The sequence below is a fragment of the Epithele typhae genome (genome assembly GCF_022376455.1).
Source record: "Epithele typhae strain CBS 203.58 chromosome Unknown BXZ73scaffold_122, whole genome shotgun sequence".
Lineage (NCBI taxonomy): Eukaryota > Fungi > Basidiomycota > Agaricomycetes > Polyporales > Epitheliaceae > Epithele > Epithele typhae.
In genome coordinates this window covers 52139-78546 of record NW_025954313.1, presented here as the reverse complement: position 1 = coordinate 78546, position 26408 = coordinate 52139, and the positions used below count along the sequence as shown (strand labels likewise).

The 26408-nt window shown below is 53.8% G+C and overlaps 8 protein-coding genes across 8 annotated transcripts; 7 read left to right on the top strand and 1 right to left on the bottom strand.

Moving 5' to 3' along the window:
- Positions 1-152: 152 nt before the first annotated feature.
- BXZ73DRAFT_107737 (uncharacterized protein) lies at positions 153-3917 on the top strand (the record flags this gene model as incomplete). Its single annotated transcript, XM_048016988.1, has 15 exons — positions 153-551; positions 619-658; positions 719-926; positions 1010-1137; positions 1191-1543; positions 1601-1875; positions 1926-2010; positions 2060-2129; positions 2216-2293; positions 2382-2519; positions 2566-2742; positions 2794-2849; positions 2929-3067; positions 3122-3301; positions 3358-3917. The coding sequence occupies 15 exons, from the start codon at positions 153-155 to the stop codon at positions 3915-3917; spliced, it is 2886 nt and encodes a 961-aa protein (XP_047871632.1).
- Positions 3918-7332: 3415 nt separating this feature from the next.
- On the bottom strand, positions 7333-10365 carry BXZ73DRAFT_107735 (uncharacterized protein; the record flags this gene model as incomplete). The annotated part of the gene is made up of 10 exons (XM_048016987.1): positions 7333-7542; positions 7599-7723; positions 7791-8121; positions 8176-8247; positions 8300-9168; positions 9217-9388; positions 9484-9616; positions 9665-9790; positions 9841-10112; positions 10162-10365. The coding sequence occupies 10 exons, from the start codon at positions 10363-10365 to the stop codon at positions 7333-7335; spliced, it is 2514 nt and encodes an 837-aa protein (XP_047871631.1).
- Positions 10366-11002: 637 nt separating this feature from the next.
- BXZ73DRAFT_17858 (uncharacterized protein) lies at positions 11003-11215 on the top strand (the record flags this gene model as incomplete). The annotated part of the gene is made up of 1 exon (XM_048017555.1): positions 11003-11215. A coding segment is annotated over one exon (213 nt), but the record flags the coding sequence as incomplete, so codon positions are not given.
- Positions 11216-12841: 1626 nt separating this feature from the next.
- Positions 12842-13735, top strand: BXZ73DRAFT_56690 (uncharacterized protein; the record flags this gene model as incomplete). The annotated part of the gene is made up of 3 exons (XM_048021495.1): positions 12842-13213; positions 13335-13448; positions 13505-13735. 3 exons carry the CDS (start codon positions 12842-12844, stop codon positions 13733-13735), a joined length of 717 nt encoding a protein of 238 aa, XP_047871629.1.
- Positions 13736-13833: 98 nt separating this feature from the next.
- BXZ73DRAFT_17768 (uncharacterized protein) lies at positions 13834-14040 on the top strand (the record flags this gene model as incomplete). Its single annotated transcript, XM_048017553.1, has 1 exon — positions 13834-14040. A coding segment is annotated over one exon (207 nt), but the record flags the coding sequence as incomplete, so codon positions are not given.
- Positions 14041-14279: 239 nt separating this feature from the next.
- Positions 14280-15119, top strand: BXZ73DRAFT_56707 (uncharacterized protein; the record flags this gene model as incomplete). Its single annotated transcript, XM_048021499.1, has 2 exons — positions 14280-14564; positions 14883-15119. Coding segments are annotated over 2 exons (522 nt in total), but the record flags the coding sequence as incomplete, so codon positions are not given.
- Positions 15120-17262: 2143 nt separating this feature from the next.
- On the top strand, positions 17263-17496 carry BXZ73DRAFT_25829 (uncharacterized protein; the record flags this gene model as incomplete). Its single annotated transcript, XM_048017719.1, has 1 exon — positions 17263-17496. A coding segment is annotated over one exon (234 nt), but the record flags the coding sequence as incomplete, so codon positions are not given.
- A 215-nt stretch (positions 17497-17711) lies between these two features.
- Positions 17712-19169, top strand: BXZ73DRAFT_82562 (uncharacterized protein; the record flags this gene model as incomplete). The annotated part of the gene is made up of 4 exons (XM_048023732.1): positions 17712-17742; positions 17790-17919; positions 18108-18876; positions 18924-19169. 4 exons carry the CDS (start codon positions 17712-17714, stop codon positions 19167-19169), a joined length of 1176 nt encoding a protein of 391 aa, XP_047871625.1.
- Positions 19170-26408: the final 7239 nt, after the last annotated feature.

Below are 26408 nucleotides of genomic sequence, written 5' to 3'. Positions count from 1 at the left end.
TTGATCCCGATACAGATCTCCAACAATTTTAGGCGATCAACCAGCGGGCTGAATGACGTGGCGTCTGCTCTGTCACTCTCCCACTTCCAACCAACTTCCGAACACGCCTCCCTGCTCATCACCGCACTCCCCGCATTCTCCCACCACCGAACATGTCTACCCACGCATCTGAGAGCGCCCTTCTGAAGGTCTGCCATGCCGTTACCGAGATCCACTACGCGATGCCACACCGCCCCGACCCAACCACCACACCAGCGGAGAAAATCAAGGAGTGGGAGGACAACTTTTACAAGACCCTCAACATCGTCTACGACTACCAGGACGAGTTCAAATCCAATGTTTGGCCGCGCTACACCCTTGGCGCCTTTTATGAGTTCGAAAAGGCCCGACGCATCAAAGGATACAGGGCCTCGCCATTCAAGGTGGTCCGCATTGCCGACACCGAGGAAGCCAATCGTGCCGGCTATGGCTTCGACTTGGAGATGGTCGGTAATGACCGCGGTGAGATCCACCTCGTTCGGAAGAGGACGTCAATCAGTGGTACTACCGCAGTGAGTATCCTGTTCTTGGCTGCATTGTTATACTCTCTCATTACCGCTTGTGCAGGGGCACATCTAGAAGGCGGCCACAACAAACCACGAACATGCCACCGGCGACGGTATGTTATTCCGGTAACGTTTTGACGCCTATGTCGCTGATCCTGAACACCGATGTATAGGTTCTGACAAGTCGCCCGCTTTTGGTGCGACGACTGCCGGCACCACCCAGACTACCGGCGGTGCGAACACCGGTACTGTGAAGACTTCCGGCATTGCGAGGACTGCCGGTACGTCTAAGACTTCCGGCAGCGCGAAGACCGCTAGCACTCCGAAGAAGGCTGGCACCATCACCGTGCCCCCGGTGGTGAAAGGCACTGCGAAGGCTGAGTACGTTCCTATTGCGTCCTACCTCTTCTTTTGCGATATCATCTTGACGTTTCTTTACAATCACGCTGACAATGTATATACAGCAACGGCCGTCAGGCCACCAAACGTGACAAGGGAAAGGGTCGCGCAACTGTGGAGGCGACCACCGACGTAGACGACGACAATTCCGATGAGGACGTCAGTGAGAAAGGTGAAGGGGAGCCTTTGAAAGGTGCAGTGGTCGTCGGTTTTCATAGCCACACCTATTTTCTAACCTTCGCTCAGAGGTACGAAAGACACGCTCGGCCGCCAAGAAGGCGGTGTCTTTCGTCACCCCCACCACGCCACCCGTGTCCAAGAGAAGGCGGGCCTCATCGGTGGCCCCGGAGCCGCCCAAGAAGACGGCGTTGACGCCGAAGAAGAGGGCGAGGAGTCGTGACCCGAAGCGGACTGCTGGGACGACTACCGATGATGGCGAGAAGAGGGTGTCCGGCAGTGGTGGGGACAAGACCCCCAAGAAGGCAGTCAGGCGAGTAAATCGACCCGCTCACCCTGACCATGTCGCCCCCGAGAAGAACTTCGAGCCATTCCCCAACCGCAAAGGCCGCATCCCGATTTACGTGATTCAAAAGAACGGGGTAAGTGTACGAGATGCTTCGTCTCATACACAACTATGCTTACCATGTACACACCAGCCCAATGCGCACCTCCGGTGTGAGCGGTGCAAGACCGGTGGTACCGACTGCCGGATATTCATCTTCGATGGGTCATACTGCCATGGGTGCCGCGTCAAGAAAGCGGCCTGTGACCTCTCGCCCATCGGGCACGGTAAACTTGGTGCCGCGTCATACCGCTCATACCGGGCCTTCGTGCAGTTGGCAAACCCGGCGATGTATCCTGACCCGGTAATGCTCTCCCGTCTCTTGTTAGGTCTCCAGGACTCGGGGCTCGTCGACTGGTACTTCGACTGGTACTGGACTTCTACGAGCTACCAGAGGCGACGCGGCAGATGATGATCAGCGACCCGAAGTACCACCTCGATTTGCACGTGGAGGAATGGAAGACCCCGATTCAGAGGGTCGCTGGTGACGAGGAGGTGAATCCGGTACGCACAATCTTGGTATTCGTTGTAACATCTGCTTATCCTCGCTCAGGATTCCGAGGACTACCCAAAACCTCGCAGGACAAGAAGGTCCGGCAGGGCTGTAAAGCCGGATGTTACCGGTGAGTACCGGGCGCCATCGCCTTCGGCAGTCGGCAGTCGGTAGTCAGCGGTCGGTAGTTGGTGCTTATGCCAATTTTCTTTTTAGCGGCGCGTCAACAAGGCAACGAGAGCGACGAAGACGATGCAAGCAACAACGACAACGACAATAGCGACGACGAAGACGGTGAGTTAGTCGTCGGATCGCACACATTGAATACCGGGATCGCGGTTATCTACACACAGATAGCTCGGTACTAACACATCCGCCATAGGTCACCGTAACTCTTCGGAGCCACCGGCCAAGAAGAGGCGCATAAGTGGACGGGCTAAGTCACTTCTCCAAACGCAGCCCCGGATCCGTCCACCTTCGCCGGCATTGGACCCCCGGAACCTGCCGCCTCCCCCTCCTGGTATGTCCTGATACTCGCAACCTGGCGTCGGCTTATAGCGCGCCAGGTTTCAACTTCCTAAACATTCCGTTGACGACTCGCATTCCAGTCGATCCTATGCACGATTTCCGCCCAGACCCCCACGCACCTCTTCCCGACATTCACGCGACCATGCGAGCGATGCAACAGCAGATGGGTGAGATGGCGCAACAAATTGCAACCCTCAATGCCGCCGTCTTCAATGGTACATTCTACTTTCTATTCATATCTGCATGCCAACTAAATCATTTCGCAGCTCAAAACCAGACTGGATTCCAAGGCGGCCCTTCGTCTGGCCCCCAATACCGAGCAGTACGTCCGGTATTCATGTCCACCCGGCAATAACTAATAAGCCTCCGGCAGTGAACCCGTACCATCGTACAATGCTCAGTTCCCTGGTCACGGAGGTGACGCTTACGGTAATAACGCGGGCCAGGGTTACTACAACCCACAAGCTCCGATCGCCGGCCCTTCAGGGCACAGTCACCACTACATCCCCCATGAGGTGTTGCAGTCCGCTTCCCCTGCCGGTATGTGACCTTGTCTAACTTCACTCATTACCCACTTGCGCTAATACTTCATAGATCCTTTGCAGCGCGTCGATCCTCCGTTGAACATGGACTGGTCTCGGATTCCAATGCCGATCGGGGTTGCAAATGCCGAGTCCACTGCCAGGGGAAGCGGAAGCGTCGGGAACAACACCCTCGGGTCGTTACCGCAGACGGTAGTGTCCCCGGTAGTGATGGGCCACTCCCGCTGCCAATGTGGCACTCTACGCCGATTGACATATTGGCTGCGCCCAACAGCGTCACGAAGTCAGCCCTCCCGGTATTGCCTCCTACGACCGACGCATCTGCCCCAACCACTGCCGAGCCACAGCTCACGGCACCCGTCACCGACTCCACCCCTGATGCCACTCAGCGCACCGTCTCCCCCTCCCCTCGTACTCCTGCCGCCACTATTGCTGTCCATATCAGTACCGCAGGCACGCCCTCCGCTCTTCAGGGGGACGAGGAGATGGACGATTCGATCGACGGAACGGCAATGGTTGGTAATACCGACGGCGACAAGGCTCAGGATCGCGATGGCACAACAACGCAAGCCGCTGACGCCTCCACTGCTGATGATGCCCAGGCCGCCGCCTCTAAGGATGGCAACGACGTTGTCGACGGCCCAGAGGACACAGACCCTGACGCGGAAGGCGACCCCGACACCGACACCAGCCGGGAACAGCGCGAGGAGGCGGGGTCCATTGGCAAAGGGTTCGATACAAGTGGCGATGCCGATAGCTCGGTACTGGCCGGTAATGACTCGGAAATGGGCAAGGTGAACTTACCCAACGGCACCGCAGAGGGACAGGACATGGACACATCTGAATGAGTACAAATGTAGATTACCCCCTCGGCCTCCTATTGTACGATGCCCTGCTTGTTTGCGTAGTTACGTCGTTTATTTTGCTCTTTGTGCGATATTTTACTCTGTATTAATTCACAGTCTCTCTGTTGCGCGTCGCCAAGGGCCAGATACGCCAATCCGAACGGCGCAATCACTGATCTCAAAATTTGGACATAGCTGATGATACGACGACCGTCACTCCGCGGTCATGACGAACTTGATTTCCGATCTAATTTCTGAATATCATGGTTCTGGTTATGAAGTCCGCTCTCGGCAACCATCGGTATACGAGGCACAGTCCTGGGAAACTATGCAGTGGGGAGCCCGGCCAAGAAAAGCGCAACAATCAGTATTTCTCGGTATACGACGAACAGCCCAGGGGAGGTATACCGGGACGAGCGGTGATCATTCACACACAGTAGGTAATGACTCTACCGGCCATCCGGTGATAGATTCTCAAGCCCGACAGCAGCTGGTACACGTTGCGCGATTGGTCTGCACCGTTCCGCTCGGCTCGGCCATTCAGACCGTGCCTGTATGTACCATCTTTGGCAGCCGCGCGGAGACGCCGCACCCGAAACTACACCTGCCATGGGCGCTACTACATGACTTGCGTCGAACATGTGAATTCATGCACTCTGCCAATACGAACAGCTGTTTAAAAGACCTTATTACAAATTAGAGAGCCTTTGAATCAGCCTGGCAAAATATGGCGGATTTAACGGCTGTTGATCACCCTGTATGTGATATGTCATAGAGAAATGACATATCTATCACCATAGACTAGGACATTCGTACGTACAGGCACAATGGCGGGTTAGCACCAAAACTATTTGTTCCAACTGTATGAAACGAAAAATCCACTGCTTACACCCTCCAATACATGCCACACGAACATTCTTATTTTGCTATCCTGAACATACACACCACAGCTTTCACAACATATCCACGCATTCCCGTGCCTGGAACACTAATTGGATATGTTACGAATGTCTACAGAAGCTTTGACTAGGAAGTTGGGACGGACCCCTGAAGAAATGCGTGTTATATTGTGTTTGTTTTTATTTCACAACATACTCAATAGCAATGGACCTAATCATTAATACATGGCAATAACAGCTAGGCCATTATCTACCAGTTCGCATCTACAATTTGCAGCAAGAATGGTGTTAAACGGATGAGAAATGGGGTGGATATAACACTAGTACCCAAGAAGAGCCAAGAGATGAAGTCGTCTGGTTTGCTATGCACTTCCCTTCCACAGATACAACAAAAACCCATATCTCAGCTCTCAATGGTCCAATAACCGAGGTTTTTGCTGCAATGGTACACTGTGGTAGACGGCATACAATATCTTGAGTTGTATAGTCCACTTTGTATTGAGCCACTGAGGTATACCATATGTCAGAGGGTTTGAACATATGTTATTACACAAACCGTGTGACGTTTGGGATCCCAGATTGGTTCAGCCGGTGATTCCGAAATGTTAGGGGTATCGACACATACAAATCTACACCATCGCTGATACACCTATATCGTTGTTACCTTTCAGCATAACACACACCCGATACAGCACCTGTGTGAGCAGTTTGTGGGATGTAAAAACAATCTGTGGCACACAAAAGTGTGTATGACGGTAACACCGAACTTTTGTGTATGACGTCGTTCGGCAGTTGGTTGCTACAGTTTTGAAAACACTCCAGTGAGCGGCATATACATCGCCTCTGCGCTCGTGTTGTATGCGTTGAACAGTCGGGAGGGTACAATGCTCTGAGTGTTGGCACGAACTACAGAGACATGCATTACCGGTGATACCGGTCAATACCGATCTCTTCCATGCAGTACCGATGCGACTGCCGGCATGGAACACCGGTGTACGCTCGCATTTCCGAAGGCCAAATTCATAATCGGTGTTCGTGCAAAGGTTGATCTGATTAGAATTGCGACGACCGGCATTCGGCGACAGCACAGATAGAAGACGTCAGATGAAGGCCACGTCCTATCATAACATCAGTTGAGGCTCAGAACATGTCCACTCTCAGATCTCATCCGTGCAATCATGTCCCTCACCAACAACAGTAGACCGGGTAGTGAGCTTCATATTCTCATTCTCCACACCATGCAAGATGCGTTGGCCGCGCGTTTGCGTTACAACGCCAGCGACAAGATCTACCCTTTCTGCGAGATATCCTGTCCCATTCGGCTGGAACACCGACTATTTTCTGCTGTTGTTCGAGCTGCCGATCGCATTTCCGCAGCGTGCAGCTGCCAATGTGAGGAACCTCAATTTCTCATTCAGTGGACACTGGCTGAAGTTGGGCCAGACAATGTGGACTGGAAACTAGAGGACTACATGGATAAGACTCCGAAGACCCGCGGTGTGGTCACTGAGCAGCAAAAAGAGCGGCTCAACAAAGCGTTTCCGGTAGAGCCCATGGACAAGTCCGGCATTCCTCCGGCTATCAAAGTCCCAGCTACCATCACCGATTCAGTGGGTGTCATTCTCGCATGGGTTCTTCCCGACCTCCTCCTGGAGGACATGCAGGTATGGAACATTGGGAGATACCTTGTCCATTGCTGAGTGACATTTAATGCAGACAAAGTTATGGCAGTCAACTGACAGCCTTGCTCCAATTCTTGACAAGCCATCACCGAACACTGATTCATGGCGACTCTGGAAGGAGAACTTCAAGAACGACAACCACTCTCTCTCTGGTCTTCTCAGTATGGCACCTCAGATGGTTCCTCAGGGAGTACATGTTATTATATACGTGGTTGAAAATACTAAGAATATTCTGCAGGGACGAAACGGGCCACAGCCCTCAAAGGGCTTCGCTGAGCGTGAAGTTCAAGAATGGCTGGAATGTATTACCGAAGTGGGCGCCATTCTCGATGCCGTGATGCAAATTGTCGCGCCTACCCAGTACCGGAAGATCACCGAATTCTTGAACGCATATGTCGCCCCACACATTCCTTGGCCGGTCACTGGCATTGCACTGCAGATCATATGGAACCGGAAGACCACGTATCATCGTGACCAAAACAGCTTCCATCTGTGGTATGATCTCCTGGTCACCGTCAGTGACTATGGCGACCAGGCGTATCTTGGACTCCGCAGTCTTGGCTACTCAGTCCCATACTCGCCTGGCACTGTGGCCGTCATCCTGGCAAAATATGTGGAGCACAGAGTACTGGAGGTCCAGCACACTCGCGTCGCCATTTCTTGGTACAATCGCCGGGAGATGGTCAGGGTGTGGGGTGGGAAGGAGATGTCAACGACTGCCGAAACAGACGTTCAGTCGCTGATGCGTTCGGTGATGGACTCGGTCATCGGACGGGGTCTTTGAAGTGTACGAATACAACACGGGCACTACAGATAGATGATGTGATGAAATAACGGTTACTGGGTCTTCGTGCGCTTCCGTACTTGGCTACCCTCCCCAGTCGTCCCAGACCTTTGACGGGCCTTCTTGGAGTTCCGATCATTGCCGGAAGAGCCACCGGAGTTCATTGCCGGTTCTTCCGGCGCTGCGGCGGGCGGAGTTGATGTGATCTTGACCCCGGCCGCTAGACCGGCTGCAGTGACCTGGACTGCCCGAGTGGAACGCCGCTGGAACCAAGCTATCCATTAGCACACTGGGAATACTGCAGGAGTATACACTATACCGGGGGTTGCTGCGGCGGCTTCACCGTTTTCTTGGTCGAACTCTCAACTGCCTTCCCGCCGGTAATCCCCTCGGTAGCCCCCGTTTGTCCGTTGCCGGGCAAAGTGGACGATGAAGGGCCAGAGTCTAAGGTGATCACCAGCATTCATTATATCGTAATGTACCCAGTAGTCGCTGTGACCGAAGCACGCACCATTGTCTACTGCTTTCCCCTTCTTCTTCACTGGGCGTGGCATGGGACCGGTCCGTTTCGGTTTCCACCCAGCTTCGAGCATCAGCTCCATCATATCGCAGAGGACATTCATGCACTCGGGGAAGGATCCTTTGAGGAGATTACTTGCGCCGCAACGCAATAGCGTCAAGGCGCTCTGCCCGAAATCATCTCCGCTGTCGAATTCCGGCGGAGGGGACTCCTCTCGGAAGTCGTTCGCTTGACGCGAGTCTCGGGCAAGGAGTCCAAACACCAAGCAGATCCTTTGCACCGAGACGCGGTCAAGATCCTCGCGGACCGATTCATTGCCGATCTAGTCGAGCAGTCGGACCATCTCTTGTGCGTTGTTGTAGAGATCATGGCCAACAAACCCGTGGACGTTAGCCCATGTTGCCCACGGAGCGGCTGGAATGGGTGGAATGTCCACCTTCGTCTCGAGCTATGATAGTGATATTATTATTATGTCTTCGGCACTGAAGTCGCCCACTCACCGCCTTGGCTACACGGGTCAGGAGGTTCTGGTACTGCGTCTCGGCACACAAGCTCTCGAGGAATGGGACGACCCCGCAGGGTTTGACACCGTACAGTGCCGGATGCTCCGCCGGAAGTACGGTTGTTCGACGCACAACCGGCGAACGGAGGCCTGATGGCGGTGGTGTCCTGACTTCGACGTACCCTGGGCTGTCATAGTCTTCCGACGCACCAGTGGGTGTCTCGTCAATACCGAGCGACTTCCGAACCTCATCACCGTCGCCATCCTCGTCTTCTTTGTTCTCCTGATCCTCCTTGTCGCTCGTGGTGTTGTCGTCGGAGTCGTTGTCGCCACCATCACCGGATCGGAGCTCGTCGAACTCATCCTCTTCCCGGTCCTCCTTATCAGCCTCCTCCTCGAAGAACTTGTCATCGTCATCCTCATCAGAAAAAGTTGCCCTTCCTTTTCCACTTCTGCCACGCTTCGCCATCTTGCCCTTCTTGCGACGCGTTGGCTTACCGGTTTCGGTAACGTGGTTGGGTGCGTTCTCGGTGATGTCATCACATAGGAGGGCTCGGTATTGACCCGGGATATACTCGGCAGTGGGCTTATACAGACCGCGCAAGAGGTGGAAGCGCCCCTCCGGAACTTGAAACACCTTCCCCGGCTCAGGCTCGGTGAAGTCTTCCGGTACCGGTAATGACGCCTCAGTCCGCAGGATGTGCGCAATCCAGTTCTTCTGAGCGATGACTGACATCTTGCTCATGCAGTCAAACTTGTCCTTGAATTCTGTTGTCAGGTATTCTTCCGGGATGTATTTTTCGAGTTCCAGTTTGATGGTGCTCCATGGGACAGAATTGAGCAAGACACCGTCCCCAGTCGCGAGACCTATTGCCGAACTTTAGTTTGCAATCCGCATTAATGATATTCACTGACTCAGACGAAGACGGAAAAAGTCGCAACCGTGAGCGTAAACATCCTTTGTTGTCATCTTCTTCCCATTGCGAGGAGAACAATATGGCTGCGGCAGACCATACTTGTATTCAAACGGGACCGTCGTTGAGCGATCCCGCCGCTGCCGACGGAAGAGGTTGTGATCACGGAGCGCCTAATATTACGGTAATGAGTGCCTAATATTACGGTAATGAGCGCCTAATATTACGGTAATGAGCGGTAATACACGGTAATGTGCAGAGTCTTTACCGGGGGGCCCTCATCGCCGGCCATGCCGAGGAGCCTACCGAAGGTCTCCAAGCAGGCCACCTTCGTGTTGGTGTCCCAGAGCTCGTGCTTTTGAAGAGCAGTAGCATTGTCAATGTACTGCGTGGTATCGTCGCTGAGAACGGAGTCAATACACATTAGTGGGGCGACAGAATTTTCTCACAAATGGGTATTGACCTGACCACCAACAGCTGGGCAGGTCGTGTATACAAAGACCGCTGCACCACAAACGCGGAAGATGAATTTGATAAACTCTTCGACGATGTGAACCATATTCTTGTTCGCGTAACTAACAAATAATCAATACCGACGGCGGTACACATGCAAACCCATGCGTACTCTCGCTGAACGTCCGGAGGCGGCGGCTTCGTGTTGTACTCGGCAGCCAAATCCAGCCACTCCTCTTGCTCCTCCTCGTCGAGTAGCTTCCACATCTCTGCTGCCTGGCTGTTTTTCATGCCAAACGTCGCGTCCTTGCCTGCCTGCTGTTCAACTTCTTTGAAGTTCTTACTGTACCAGAGGCCACAACCGGTGAACAACCTGAGCCTGCACCAGTCCGGTGTTCCCTCCTGGTGGTCGGCAGTGTGGTTGCTGAACCACAGCGAACATTTCTGCACAGATTGAAGAAAGAATTCTTGTTGGAATCACCTAGAGACTCACCTTTTGCACGAAGCCCGCCAAGAACGGGGCGTCAAGACCTCGCTGATGCAGAAAGACCTCCACCAAGTTCTTCTCAATTGTCCGGCGGGTTGCCGTTTGTGCAGGCTTCCACTTCTCTATCGCTTTTCGCATCTCCGAAACCTCGGACGTCTTCCACTGGAAATCTGAAAACGGGTCTTCGGGAGCGTTTTCGGTAGTTGACATTGCGCAAGCAGAGTGGGAAAGACGGCGGTGTGATGATCGAGGGAACGGTTGATGTGTCGAGGACAGTCAATCCATCTCAGACCCGGAATTTTTTGTACACATTTATTTGGTCCTGTTTCAACTCAGCGGACAGTAGGAGTATGTCTTTGCTGAGTCCTTGATATCATCGATACGAGCAAGCTTTCCCCTCGCTCGTCTGTTCTCTCACTCTGCCATCATGCCCCTCGCCAATCCCCAGCAAGCTCAAGTACTCAATACTACAACTTCGCAAACGTATTACACCAAGGACGGCCACAGGCACACCAAGAAACGCAAGATCGACCCAGGCCCACCGGTTTACGCATCAGCCGGTGGCTCAGAGGACTACCGGAGCGGGGCCTCACGAGTGCCGGATCCGACCCCTCAATCAGACGCACGTGATGATGGAACCGCTTGGGAGATGCCCGAAGTTACACAGCTGGGGCCCAGCGAGAAAAAATCCAAATACAAGGCAATTGTCTTCTGAGTTTTTGCCTCACTTTGCTCATACTCTGTGCAGAAGCAAGTGACCATGCATGAAGAATGGTTACCTCTGGCTCCAACATTCTTGCGAAGACTCATCGAACGTTGGAAACCGGTAGAGCCGGAAGCCAAGTGCGAGTGCGGTGGGGTGTTGGCGTGGAGATGTCGCACGTGTTTGGGTCAGCCAATGTTTTGCTCCAAATGCTGCAGAAAGGCACATCTCCACCTCGTGCACCACCGCGTCGATTTTTGGGATACCGATCATTGGCGGCGCGCATCGCTATTCGATCTGAGACTTCAGGTTCACTGCGGTCATGACGGCAGGCTATGTCCAAGTCTCATGGAACTGCCTCCTGGGGCTGTACCGGAACTCAATCTACCACCTATTGCTGACGACTTGGATTCGCTCGAGCCACCCGAAGACGCTGCCAATCTACTGATTGACGAGTATCCTGAAGATCTGGACGAGGAAGATGAGGACGACACAGTAGTCGGCGAAGAGGCCGGCATTGGATCAAATACCGGTCAAACTAACCACGATGCCGCCGGCAGTCCGTCCAGCACCGCTTCACCGGACGTACCCGTGTACCGAGGGGAGCGCATTCTCACGGTGGTACACACTAGTGATCACCACGGGTGGGCATGACCCGGCCGGGTCCCGGGTGCGGGTCATGCGGGTACGGGTACGGGTGCAGTTGGGACGACCCGTGCATTTGTGGGGTGACCCGCGGGTAACCCGGCAGAGTCACGCCCTACTGAACGTCCTGATGGGCGCTTCCGCCGTGGCAGCGCATGGCACGTCGGCACTGTGTTCAGCCCGAGACCGAGTGGCTAGCGCCACTGACTGTACAGTTCTAGCCTTACATAATCATATGCCATCCGTCCCAGCCCTTTGTTGGCTTACTTCTGCCTTCCACCTGCTGAAAATCACCCCTGCCTTTAACTCATCCATGTCCGACAAGGGTACCACCCACCCCGCTCCACCTCAAAAGCGACCCACATCGCCCTCTGCAGAACATGGGGCTCCCGAGAAGCGTCATCGGACCCTCACGAAGCGAGCTCAGCGGATGCTAGAAGACGAGGGGATGGTCGTAAGTTTCTAATCATTCTGGACCATGAGGCGTACACTCACATCGAGGCCAGCCTGGGGCTGCAGGTGCAAGTGTCGCAGAGCCTGCTGGTGACGCCATGGGCAATGCTACACCCCCCGTGAAGTCCACTGGCGATGCCGCACCCCGCACAAAGCCCACCGACGACGCCCCACCCCACACAAAGCCCACCGGTGACGCTGCGCCCCGCGCGAAGCCTGCCGGCGACGCCCCACCCCGCGCGAAGCCCGCCGGTGACGCCCCGCCCCGCGCGAAGCCTGCCGGCGACGCCCCGCCCCGCGCGAAGCCTGCCGGCGACGCCCTGCCCCGCGCGAAGCCTGCTGGCGATGCCCCGTCCCGCGCGAAGCCTGCCGGCGACGCCCCACCCCGCGCGAAGTTGGCTGGTGACGCTGTACCCCGCACGAAGCCAGCGGACAACACCGCTTCCCGCGCAAAGGTCACTGCTCCCCACACAAAGCCTTCTGGTGGCGACGCGGCCTCCCATGCAAACCCCACGGGTGACGCTGCAGCTACTGGTGATAAGAGGTCGAAGGTGCGTCACAAGAAGGGACGGAAGCCGAAAAATCCAGGGAAGCCGGCTGGTCCGGGGGTGGCGAAACAGAAAACAGGAAACCGTCGCAAGGCACCGTACTGCTTGTCCGAAGAGGAGGAGGAAGCTGCGCATCACAACGTCATCAACATCTCGGACGACTCAGACTCGAACAGCGGTGACGAATCAAACTCACCTGCACCAACCTTCACGAAGGGTAAGAACGGTGTGCCATGGTTCAATGACGATGACGATGGGCTAAAGCAGCTGGGTAAGTGTAAGCTTCACAATCCCAAATCGACATTCACTCACCAATGTCACCTGTATAGCTGCCATGATGGATCGTGGATGGGACTCTCCCATTTACGGTTTCTTCAAGCCCATTCCAAAGGTCGCCTCGGACGTCAACGGACGTCGCATGCACATATTCGAGTGCACGGCGAAGAGCTGCCACAAGAAGAGCGTCAATCGCTACATCGACAAGGGTGACGCAACATCTACCGGAAACATGACAAGGCATGCAAAAGGCTGCTTCGGTGACGAAGCAGTGAAGCGCGCTACCAAGGCTGATATGACGCCTGCGGAGGTGCGTCAGCGCTTTGGTAAGAATGCGTCGGAGAGCGGGGACATTACCTCGTTCTTTGAGCGCAATGGCAAGGGACCAGTTACGTACTCCCATCGCCAGCACACACGCACTGAGACGCGGTATGTCCTCTCCATGCTCGTGCCAAGTTGATGGCTATATTTACGGCTGTGTCAGTGCGGAGTTTGCGCGATGGGTCGCAGAGTCATACCGGCCGTTCGATATTGTCAAGGACGCCCGTCTACAGTCGCTACTGAAGACGGGCAGGCCTGGATACTGGATCCCATCTGCTACAACGGTCGCGCGCGACGTCAAGACGCTCTTCGCGCGCTCGCGCACTCGTATCAGCTGTTTTCTTCGAGTGAGTGGGGTGCGCTAGAGTATTCAGGATTATGTGATTTGCTGACCTACCTGCAGGAGTACGATGGGCGACTCAGCTTGTCCACAGACTGCTGGTCGTCTCCAAATGGGCATGCGTTTGTGGCTGTCATTGTGCACTTCGAGCACAATGAAGAGCCGCTTAGCATGGTGCTCGACGTTGTCGAGCTTGCGGAAGTGCGTACCTTTGTGTGTTGCCCACCTCTCTGGTCTCCGCTAACCACAAAACCTGCTAGTCGCACACAGGGAAGGCCTTGGGCGAAACTCTAATCCGCATCCTCTGCGAATTTGGTATTGAGGAGTTGGTGCGTGCGGCGTGCCTCAGAATGCGTATGAACATATGCAGATGACTGATAGAACTACTCACACAGATCCTTGGTGTCGCCTGCGACAGTGCGTCTGCCAATTTGGCGATGCTCAAGATAATGGAGAGGGACCTTCAAAAGTTCCGTGCTTCTTCCGGACATGTTGCCTGCTTCGGACATGTCATCCAGCTCGTCGGCACAGGCTTGCTGAAGCAGTTCGACCCGGACAAGAAGAAGCCAGGTGATGTCGTTGCAGAGGGTGATAATGAGGATGAGGACATGGAGGGTGCGGGGGATGAGTGCTATGAGGACGATGAAGAAGAAGACGGGGATGAGGACGACCTTGAGGAGTTCATGGGTGGCGATGAGTGGGTCGACGACATGTCCGGGATGACCCCGGGTGAGCTGCGCGATTTCCGCGCTAATCTCCGCCCGGTGCGCACAATGCTTACTAAGGTGAGTTCCCACTCCTATCTGTGTTCAATGGCTCACGGTTTCGTCGTCTCCAGCTCCGTCGCCTGGCGGCCACCATCCGCAAGTCGACGACAATCTTGCTGCCTGCATGGAAGAAGCAGCTCAAGAATCTCAATCAAGACATTCTCATGCTGAAGCAAGACGTCAGGACACGATGGTGTTCGACTCACGATATGCTCAAGCGGGCCGTCCGTCTGAAGACAGCCATCAAGTCATTCTGCGAGGCCGACAACGACCTCCATCCGGACCTCGACCTAGAGGAGTACCAGCTATCTAGGCGCGAGTGGTCGATCGCCGAGCAACTTCTCGAGGTGCTCAAGGTCCGTGTCTCTTGCTCTCACAACTGTCTTCTTCTTTCTGATCATCTTTCTGCCTGTTCCCACCACCCTGTCGTCTCCCTGTCCTCATGCCATCTCCCCGCATCTTCGTCTCATCTCCCCATGTCCTTTTCTTGTCTCCCCGCATCGTCTCTGTGTTACCTTGGACATCGTCTTTCTCTGCATGCCCTCGTTTCGTCTCCGTGCGTCGTCTCTGCTTCATCTGATCGTCCCCACACCCATGCCACATCCACACGGCATCCCCCTGTCTTCTACTCGTGTTCGTCTCCTCGCATCGTCTCCACCCCCCAGGTCTTCAAGGACGCGACACTGTTCTTCTCCCGGAGCACGCCAAACCTCGCAAGCGTCATCCCAGTCATGGATGTCCTTGATGAGCGCCTTACCACGACTGCACTGCCGGGTAGCAAGACCTCAAAGGGTGTACCCTACGACCCGGCCGTTCGATTTGCTCACAAGTTTGCGCAGCAGGTTCTCAATAAGTACTATGAACTCACAGACTCTTCAGAGTGCTATCGCATTGCCATGGGCGAGTTCTAACGTCATTTCTTGGTATACAGTAGCTAATCAGACTCGTCTGTAACAGTGCTGCACCCGAGCTTCAAGCTCGAGTACTTCAAGACCCACAATTGGCAAGATGAGTGGGTCGAGACTGCAAAGACTCTCGTCCGCGACGAATACGACTCAAACTACAAGCGCCACCCCCAGCAATCTGAGCCTGCGGATGACACGGACCAGGATGACGACAATGTTGCGCATGTGGCACGGCCTCGCGGTAGCAAGGTACGTTCTGTTATCAGCTATCTTATGCATTATAATATGGGTCGTCCGGGCGCATCAAAAGGTTACCCGCATCGCCCGCATCGAGCTGCTTGTGTCGCCCGTGTCGAGCTGTCCGCGTCGCCCACGTTGAACCGACCGTGTTGGCCACGTCAAGCAGCTTGACGCGGGCGCGTCAAGCAGCTCGTTGCGGGCGCGTTGAGCTGCCCGCATCGCCCGCGTTGAGCTGCTCGTGTCGCCCGTGTCGAGCTGTCCGCGTCGCCCACGTTGAACCGGCGACCGTGTCGGCCATGTCAAGCAGCTCGTTGTGGGCGCATTGAGCTCACCCGCGTCGAGCTGCCCTCACTGCCCGCGTTCCCTGCGTTGAACCGACCGAGTCGGCCACGTCGAGCAGCTCGTCGCGGGCACGTCGAGCTGCTCGCGTCGCCCGCGTCGAGCTGCTCGCGTCGCCCGCGTCGAGCTGCTCGCGTCGCCCGCGTCGAGCTGCTCGCGTCGCCCGCGTCGAGCTGCTCGCGTCGCCCGCGTCGACCTGCTCGCGTCGCCCGCGTCGAGTTGTCCGCGTCGCCCACGTTGAACCGACCGAGTCGGCCACGTCGAGCAGCTCGTCGCGGGCGCGTTGAGCTGCCTGCACCGCCCGCACCGCCCACACCGAGCCGCCCACGTTGCCCACGTTGAGCTGCCCACACCGCCCACGTTCCCCACGTCGAGCTGCCCACACCGCCCAGGTTCCCCGCGTTGAACCGACCATGTCGGCCACATTAAGCAGCTCGACGCGGGCGCGTCAAGCAGCTCATCGCGGGCGCGTTGAGCTGCCCGCATCGCCCGCGTTGAGCTGCTCGTGTCGCCCGTGTCGAGCTGTCCGTGTCGCCTGTGCCGAGCCGCCCACGTCGCCCGCGTTGAGCTGCCCACACCGCCCGCATTCCCCGCGTTGAACCGACCATGTTGGCCATGTCGAGCTGCTCGTCGCGGGCGCGTCAAGCCGCTCATGTCGTCCGCGTTGGCCACGTTGAGCTGCTCACATCGGGTGCATTAGGTTGCCCGGTATTCATGAAGTTCCTACGACATAGTATGTACAATATGCTGATTCCATTTCTTACAGGATGACGATGACGTCAATATGTTCGACAATTTCGACTTCCTCCCAGATGGGGGAGACTCGATGGACACAGACGAGTTGACCCGCTACCTTGCGGAGTCAATCGTACGTGTTGATGACCCACTCGACTGGTGGCGTTCACATGCGAAGCAGTACCCATGCCTGAGCCGCATGGCAAGGGACTTTCTGATGATTCCTGGTGAGTTTCAGTGCCGTCTTCAGGCATGGCATTTTCGTGCTGACATGTAGGCTCGTTCATAGCCACTTCTATCGATGTCGAGCGACTGTTCAGCCGTGGTCGTTTGCTGCTGCCGTATGTGCGCAACCGGCTTTCTGCGCAGACGACCCGCGCTCTCCTGTGCCTCGGCAGCTGGTCTGGTCTCGGATTTATTCATAGCGAGGATGTTTTGAAGGTTGCCGCATTGGACGAGATCGAAGAGAACGAAGTTCTCGATTACTGTATGCCGAAGGGATACGATAGGATCGAGATCAAGCACGCTGGTTAGTGTATTATGTCATATGTTCTGCTACGAAAGGTACCTAGTCACTTCCCCTGTGCATTGCAAGTCACGCTTTCTGTCAGCACATATCACACTGCACTTAGGTATTCCTCTGTTTTCCCCTCTGGTTGGGCTGACCCTCGGGTGACCCGTTGAGGGTATGACCCGCGCAAACCCGTGTGCATAGGCGCTGACCCGTGGCTCGAGTGACCCGGGGGTCCGCGGGTCCCGGGTTTCGTGGGTCCGGGTCCGGGTCAACTCAAAAATACCCGGGGGTGACCCGTGGTGATCACTAATTGCCGCTACCTTCTTTTGGGCCATCGGCCAGTTCCACGTTCACGGCCATCAAAATTGGTGTTACGCTCGGCATTCGCTGAGCTTCGTTCCCAACGTCGGCCATCAAGATGGTGAAGTTGTCGAAACCCTCTGGAAGCCATTGAATTTTATTAAGGACAGTATTCGTGGGATGGCTACGTCGCATCGCAAAGAGGTTATCGACGCTCACATGCAAGATTCGAATTGGATGAAGCTCTGTCGTCTACGTAGGTCTCTTCCGGAAGTCATGTTCGGCAATCGGTACTTATCGGCCCGGCAGCGAAGTCATTGGTTGACAAGTGGGAGGAATCAGTGGAAGAGTACACTGCAGCAAAGGAGGCCTTTCAAGAAATTGACTGTGTTGCTAATGAGGAAGAGCGCGCCGAATGGAAACAGGAGATTCTCGATGTGCGAGAGGCACGCAAAACCGATGCCTCCGCCATGGACATTTTTACACCGAAAAAGATCAAACGTGAGTCTGATCTTAATAACTGCACACTTATATTCATTAGACTACAGCAGCGAACAAGACGCAAGTCAGGACGGCTCTCTTGAACGGCGACACCACACACACGGTATCACTCGAGAATCCGATCTCAGCGGACTTACTTGCATGGCTCTCATTGGGAATCAGTATAGACCGCCAGAGGTGAGCCAGTTCCGCACCACCTGAATATATCGGTCAAGGTCTCGGTATTCAATGATCGGTATTGCCAATGCCGAGGGTCCGCATCTCGCGTGTCGGTAATCACCACAGGCGCTCGACCGTGAAGTGGATACTGGGGCACATGTGCAATAATGCGTTTGGCAGAATGCATGCTGATTTATCATGTTCAGGGTGGTCATTGCGCGACTCGTTCGGGACTTGCGGCAGAGCTCTACCGACAAGGCGAAACTGACGATTTCGGAGAAGAGGCAACGGTTGTCATCGGACATTCGATCGTTCAATACTGACGGGACAAAGTATCTCAGTAACGCTCCTCCCCGGCTGGTCGTTGGCCCCGGGGATCTCGGCGAGGAATGGGATTCCCTCGAAGACTATGGGACTGACGCAACAGCGAACACGCCGCAGGCAACTGACTCCGGCAGTCTAGAGAAACTTCCCATTCTCATGCCGTCCTCACTCGGTATTCGGTATTGCAAGGATCACGGTCTGCTAGACGTCGTCCTTGCGGAGCGAGAACTTTGGAAGGGAGAGATGAACGAATGTCTATCCGGTGTTCGTGACGGGATTGACACCAAGTCCTACCTTTACTACGCTCGAGTTCGCAACGCCACTTCCGTCTGCAAATCTCTCCGCTCCTTTAGCGAGATCCAGACGGTCGACCACTCGGTAGCGAAGTATGTCCGGCTCTACATGCTTTCTCGCACCGCCCTCGCTGCCCTGTACGACCCGAACGACCCTGAAGATGTCAAGAAAAAATCGGATGATCTGGTCATTTACAAGCCCATCACGAAGTCCGATCTCACTGTCAACACCACGATCCTGGAAGCAACCACCAGAGGTGCTCGGAACAAGCACCCTTCATGGATCTGGACGTTTACCGGAACATCGGAAGAGGGCTCCACCTTGTACAATGATGAAAGTACGTGGCTCCGCCCACTGGTCATTAACACGCCTGACATCTTGTAGCCCGACGAACAATGTGGTAGCGTGGCTACGAGCGAAAGGACCGTTGGTGGGAGAACCTGAATGCGCTTGACCTGGAGATGCTTTGCGTGGTGCTGGATTTTGCGCGCCTCAAGGAGAACTGGTTCCGCCGGGCCGTGTTCATGGCGGAGTCACCCTGCCATAAGTGTTACACTAACGGACAAGCTCGCATGTGGGAGAGAAAGGAGAAGCAGAGCGCAGATATGTTCCGCACTGTCCGTCTCGCGCATCCTAAACCTCTTCAGTAGATTATACCCTGTATTTGGCTGTATAGACACATCTGCCTTGGTAGTGATTGCATGTATCCGGCAATGAACTCTGTGCCGGCATTTCCGCTCCTCAGCGCTTTGTTTGTTATCGGCATTCTCGGCATTCTAAGGCTGTTCGCGGATCTACCCACGGATGATCCGGATCCAAACCCACGGATCATGTGACATCTGGGGGCTTTGATCTGGATCCGCGTGGCTCAGATCCGCTGAAAGAGCCGGAGCTGCGCGATCTGGAGCCGCAACCCACGGGTAGAGCCGCCAAATGAGCCGCAATCTGCGGCTCAGTGCAGATCTGAGGATCCCACGGATCATTGTGCAGGTTATGTGGGTTTTATAGGTCAAAATTTGTATCATAGAACGTCTATTTTACTTGTACACAAAGTCTAGATACCTCAATCGGAGTGACTTGGGTGGCAGCGCACACTCCGTGAGACAGGGAGTGCATGCAGACACAGACGGACATCTGAGTCCTGACATCGTGAGTGTGGGGTGCGGCGATGCGCCATGATTGCACTGGCCTTGCAGGCACACGAGAGCGGGACTAGGGCGCAGCGCGGGAGGCAACATATAAGCTAGTAAGTCGCCTCGCAGGTGGGTGACTGGTGCAGCATGAGTGCCCATGTCGTGGGTGGCCGGCATGCCAGCCGCGCGCGTGTCAGCTAAGAGACTTGGGCGAGAGACAGTTTCACAGGCACACAAGAGTGGGGATTGGGCGAGTGAAGCCATGTGAGCGCACAAGAGCAGTGGGACTTGGGCACAAAGAGGTGGCGTGGTTCGGAGACAAGGAAGATGCATATATATCACCACATTGGTGGCACGAGACCGGGACGTACAAGTACACGCAACACAGACCACTAGTCAGATACCTCAATAGGCTCGACCGTAGAGAATACGGCATCCTTGTTACCTGCTTTGCGGGACTTCTTCTCCTTGAGGTAATCGATGATCTCTTCTTCCGAGATCAGGTTGGGGACGTGCGCCCAGGACCCAAGGATAACGTTGGCTCGGACAGAGTCGTTGCCAAGGGACCGACGAAGGCGCGAGACGGTAAGGCGACCGCGCGAGAAGGCACGCTCGGCGTCCGTGGAGCTCGCTGTGTACGCCACGAGTCAGCTCATAGGCACGATGAGTGGATAACCTACATAAACGTACCAGGAATGGACAAATAGTCCAGCGCCATCTGAGCGAGAGCAGTGTTCTCCAGTACGCGAGCGGATCACGGACCGTGACCTTGGGAGGAGAGTCGAGGTACTCCTCAAGAGGATCAACGGTGTCGGCGCGGGGACGGGATGACAGACTGGCGAAGAGCTGGGGTGCGAGCATGAGTATGAGTACAGTGGGTAAGTGAGAATATGAGCACTTACGGCCGAGCTAGCACTGCGCCGCTTCACCTGTGGTTACCACTAATGTAATACAATCCCCCAGGAACGTGGGCACTTCATTATGCTGATACCCACCACGTTTTCATTGTAGAAAAGCCTGGTTGGGTTCTAACAATCACAAGCATGCCTGTGTTGTAATAACAGGCAGATGACGCAGAGTTATTACAGTGATCTTTCAGGCTGTCATAAGCAAATTCTGTAATGACAGGAGCCTCTCTGGGCTGTAATAAGTGAATTCTCTAATGACAGGGACCTCTCTGTGTTGTTATAAGTGAAATCTGTAATGACAGAGACCCCTTTGGGCTGTTATAAGCCTTATTCTTAATGACAGCACCCTCCCAGAGCTTGTATAAGTGACGTACTTTATAACAAAAGCCTCTCAAGCTGTAATAAGCCTCATTCTTAATCACAGCACCCTGCTAGAGCTGTAATAAGCCTTGTTAGTAATGACAGGGCGACACCTAGGCTGTTATAAGTGACGTACTTTATGACAAAAGTCTTCTAGCCTTGTAATAAGCTGATATTCTAATGACAGTACCTTCCCAGAGGTGTAATAAGCCCCATTTATAATGAAAAAGCAACCCCAGTGCTGTAATAACCCACGTAAGGTACTGTCTAGCTATTAATAGCCTTATATTGTGGCTGGCCTGGCTGGCCATTAATACCTGGCATACGGGTACTCTACCCTACCCTGCAGCCCCCAATTGGGTGAATAGTAGCTGCCTACAAGACAGTTATCAATAGTGGCAGATAGCAGCACGTTCCTGCAGCCAGAATAGGGTGCAATAGCTGGTTCCTGCACATAAACGGTAGGGGTTGCACAGCTGGGTGGGGTGGGAAAACGGCCAGGCACTATATATATATCGAAAGGAGCATCATGTAGCTTTCAAACGCATCCAAGAGCATGCCATTTGGAGCAGTATCAGCAGAGATACAGATGTACCCCTGTTTTTGCCGATAGGCACATCCACTAGAATTGGTAATTGTGGATGGATCCCCTCCGTTCTTCTTTCATAGTGTGTGGTTCTCTCTCCAATAGACGGGATTGAAGTCCGATCTGAAAAATATGCACACAATCTAGATTAGATCACTGATTACGCTTCAGCCACAGCACTTTTGATGGCTTGATATCTCTGCACCACATTCCCCGATAAGCATTTGGTTTGTTGCAGTCTCTTACATGCTCATATGCAAACACGCTCTGGGTGTCATTTAGACGTGAAACACTCTGGACATGTCCCTGCGCATCTGTGCACGTTCAACACCCCTTCATTCATAGCTCCACAACCACTGCTCAGATTGCCAAGCATCTTGCTGTGTTATATTTAAAATCTACCGCCTAACCTGCTCTCATTGTCAAAATCGTTATCAGGATGTATTTTAAACATGTCTGTTCTTATTTTTATTCCCATCAATTCCTGTTCATATCTTCACCATATCGTCTGATAACATTGGACATAACCGATCTGAATTACTCTTCACTTCACGTATTAAACACATCAACAATCATGAGATTTGGTCAGGAACTCAAGAAGATATGGCATCTGCAGTAGCAACAGAGTGCACTTTTGCTTCGCAGCTACACCTCCCACTTCACACAACCATGCAATTGGGCCCACACAGACATTGATATGGTGTAATGACACATGGAACATGTTTGTGTATACTACTAAACTCAATAGAGCATAACTGCCACACTTGGGGGTGAGTATACCACTGGATGCTTGCATGTACGGGTGTTATGTGAAGAGGTTTTATGCCACACTGTGCAGCTCAGTATTGCATTCCAGGCCCTGATGTGACATCTCAGCCAATTCTTGGCCGATCAACAAGATTATTTTTGCATCTTGAAGCTGTGTTCTATCTGAGTTCAAATCAACTACATATACCACTATCAGACCAGCGAGTAGCCTCAGATCAGGAGGTAAACTGAAGGTGAGATATGGGTTTACCAAGACTATCAGATGTGCGATAAGAGATTTTGAACCTGATTTCGGCTCCGCTTTACAATGCTGAATGATTGCAGCAAACAGCATGGTGATTGGGGCTGCAGTTGTGGAGCTATGAATGAAGGGGTGTTGAACGTGCACAGATGCGCAGGGACATGTCCAGAGTGTTTCACGTCTAAATGACACCCAGAGCGTGTTTGCATATGAGCATGTAAGAGACTGCAACAAACCAAATGCTTATCGGGGAATGTGGTGCAGAGATATCAAGCCATCAAAAGTGCTGTGGCTGAAGCGTAATCAGTGATCTAATCTAGATTGTGTGCATATTTTTCAGATCGGACTTCAATCCCGTCTATTGGAGAGAGAACCACACACTATGAAAGAAGAACGGAGGGGATCCATCCACAATTACCAATTCTAGTGGATGTGCCTATCGGCAAAAACAGGGGTACATCTGTATCTCTGCTGATACTGCTCCAAATGGCATGCTCTTGGATGCGTTTGAAAGCTACATGATGCTCCTTTCGATATATATATAGTGCCTGGCCGTTTTCCCACCCCACCCAGCTGTGCAACCCCTACCGTTTATGTGCAGGAACCAGCTATTGCACCCTATTCTGGCTGCAGGAACGTGCTGCTATCTGCCACTATTGATAACTGTCTTGTAGGCAGCTACTATTCACCCAATTGGGGGCTGCAGGGTAGGGTAGAGTACCCGTATGCCAGGTATTAATGGCCAGCCAGGCCAGCCACAATATAAGGCTATTAATAGCTAGACAGTACCTTACGTGGGTTATTACAGCACTGGGGTTGCTTTTTCATTATAAATGGGGCTTATTACACCTCTGGGAAGGTACTGTCATTAGAATATCAGCTTATTACAAGGCTAGAAGACTTTTGTCATAAAGTACGTCACTTATAACAGCCTAGGTGTCGCCCTGTCATTACTAACAAGGCTTATTACAGCTCTAGCAGGGTGCTGTGATTAAGAATGAGGCTTATTACAGCTTGAGAGGCTTTTGTTATAAAGTACGTCACTTATACAAGCTCTGGGAGGGTGCTGTCATTAAGAATAAGGCTTATAACAGCCCAAAGGGGTCTCTGTCATTACAGATTTCACTTATAACAACACAGAGAGGTCCCTGTCATTAGAGAATTCACTTATTACAGCCCAGAGAGGCTCCTGTCATTACAGAATTTGCTTATGACAGCCTGAAAGATCACTGTAATAACTCTGCGTCATCTGCCTGTTATTACAACACAGGCATGCTTGTGATTGTTAGAACCCAACCAGGCTTTTCTACAATGAAAACGTGGTGGGTATCAGCATAATGAAGTGCCCACGTTCCTGGGGGATTGTATTACATTAGTGGTAACCACAGGTGGCCGCTTGGGAAGGCGGATGACGGGCGCGCCAGGGAGCTGGGCGCTGAACATCTCGGCGGAAGTCGCAGGGGAAGTCGCAGGGGCGCGAGGTCGGTAGTTCTCGGCCCAGTCGTCTGTAATAAGGGTGCGTGCTGTGACGATCCACTCCTCCGGCCAGTTGGCATCCCGGAAATACGTGAGCTTGTACGCGGGATGAAGAACTGTAAGGAGAATGGTGGTAAGCGGAGATATACAGGGTAAATGAGGTGGTCGACGTACTCATAGCAATGCGGTACAGCGGAGTCTCGTCAGTCTTGCCGTAGTACTTGTTGAGGAGGCTACGTGCGAGCGCAGCACCCTTCTTGACGGCTGGGTGAAGGTCTGGCTCTTCGATGAAATCGTCGAGGTGCTTAGTAAGGATATCCATGAACGGAATCACCTCGTGGAGCAGCCCGCGCGTGCTCGAGGAGATCTCGTTCGTCGCAAAGAGAAAGGGCTGCATGGACAGGTCAGATGTGACAGTACAGCGAGGACTTGAGCACTTACGTCCATAAGATGGAACAACTGTTCCAAGATGCTCCACTCGTGATCAGTGAGGATGAAACGACGCAGGCGGACACTTTTGACTCGATTGAACTGATGCATATCACACAGTTGGTTGAGGACCTCCTTCATTTCGAGCGCGCGGCCGATGACCATGACCAACGTGTTCCACCGTGTCTTCACAGAGCGAACGAGCACCCGCGCTTTAAGTCCAGCGGCATCGGCAAGCTTTTCAAGCTCCTCGCACACCAGCGGGGTGTGCCAGACCTTCTTGGAGAGCATCGTGATCTGTGCAGGAAAAGATTCAGCTGTCATCACCGTACAAGGATGATCACAATGAGAATGGGATGCACGCACCTTCTCAAGCGCCACAATAGCCTCCTTGAGTTCTTCTTGGGTGCAGGGGGTGCAGGGGGTGTCGAGGTCGTTGAGGTCGTCTCCAAAGAGGTCTTGAATGAGGTCGTCGTCAGCGGCCTCGCGCGAGTCATCCGGGATCTCGTCCGCAGCGTCGTCGTCGTCAATGTCGGACTCCGATAGTTCGTCGATGCCATCGTCATCATCATCAGCACTGGGGGCTGACGAGTTCTTGCGCAGCCGCTTCTTGTGGAACGGCTTGACAGCGGCCTGGACAGGATATTAGCATGATAAGCATGATATAAGACGACCAAGAAAGCAGCATTGCGTACCTTGCTCACGAGATTGAGAACATGTCCGAAGCACCGAACGTGCCCATGGCCGATGCGTAGGTCCGGGAGGGTCTCGCGAAGGATCCGCATCAGGGCGACGTTGACTTCAGCATTGTCACAGGTGACTGCAATTACCTGTAAAACGCGATTTAGCATGCACGAAATTGTGCCGTAGTCCCACAGACTCACCTTGTCGAGAATGCTGAAGTCGCGCAAGCACTGCTCGAGCTTTTCGGCAAGGTACTTCGCGGTGTGCGCCTTCGTCAACCTACATCATAAGGAACTGTGAGTAACAAACATAGTATAAATAAGCAGAGATACGTACTTGATGAAATCAAGTATAATATGGCATATGGCGCCCTTGTGGTGCCAGTGCGCAGTGACCCCCAGGTAGGAGATCACATTCGGTGCCGTCCAACCATCCATACAGATATGAATGCCCCCCTTGTGATCCTATCCAGAGGTTTCAAAAGACGTATGGAAAGAAAGATTAGATAATCTCGTACCTTCAGCTCCGTGACGACGTTGTCCTTCGACATCTTGTGGATCTCACGGACATCGCGAGAGACAGTCTGGCGCGTCGGAAGGGTCACCTTGTTGTAGAGCATCCCGAGGATGGTCCGGAACTCGGGATCCTCGACGATGGTGAAAGGTCGGTGGTTTTTCGCGCACCACATCGCCACGAGATAGCGCATCCGGTGGGGAGTGTACGTCACCCCGGCGGCGAAGTTCTCAATGAGTGCGGTCTCAGACGTGTCCTCGGGTTCACAAGCTTTGACGTGCCGGGCGAGATTGCCAGTGCTCTCTTCATGTTCAGGCCGATCGACGCTCTTCAATTTGTGCCTGACGCGTACGAGGGATAAGCGTATGTGGGAGACGAAGCTACAGAGATGCTCACGTTTTGCAGAAGAAGCGATGGATGATCGCACCGTTAGCACCCTTGATGATCTGCGGTGGCCGGTGGAAGTGTTTATAGTACTTCGAGCGCCACTTCTTCATGATCATATCTAGCGTTGAACATATGAGATATGCGGCTTAACGAGAAGCCGAGTGAAGGACGTACCAAGCGTCTCCTCAGGAGACTTCCCCGCATACCGCTTGGCGAACCTGGCCCGGTTCATGTTGTCCGTCTGGATACCGGCGAGTTGAGCGGCTGTGTTCGTACGTCCCTTCAGCGCGGCAACACCGTCGTCCGAGAGACCATCGTCGTTGGTCTCGATCTCGGAACTATTGTCGTCGGCCTGACTAGACTCAGGGACGTCCAGATGGTCGCCATCGGTGTTGCTGGAGGCG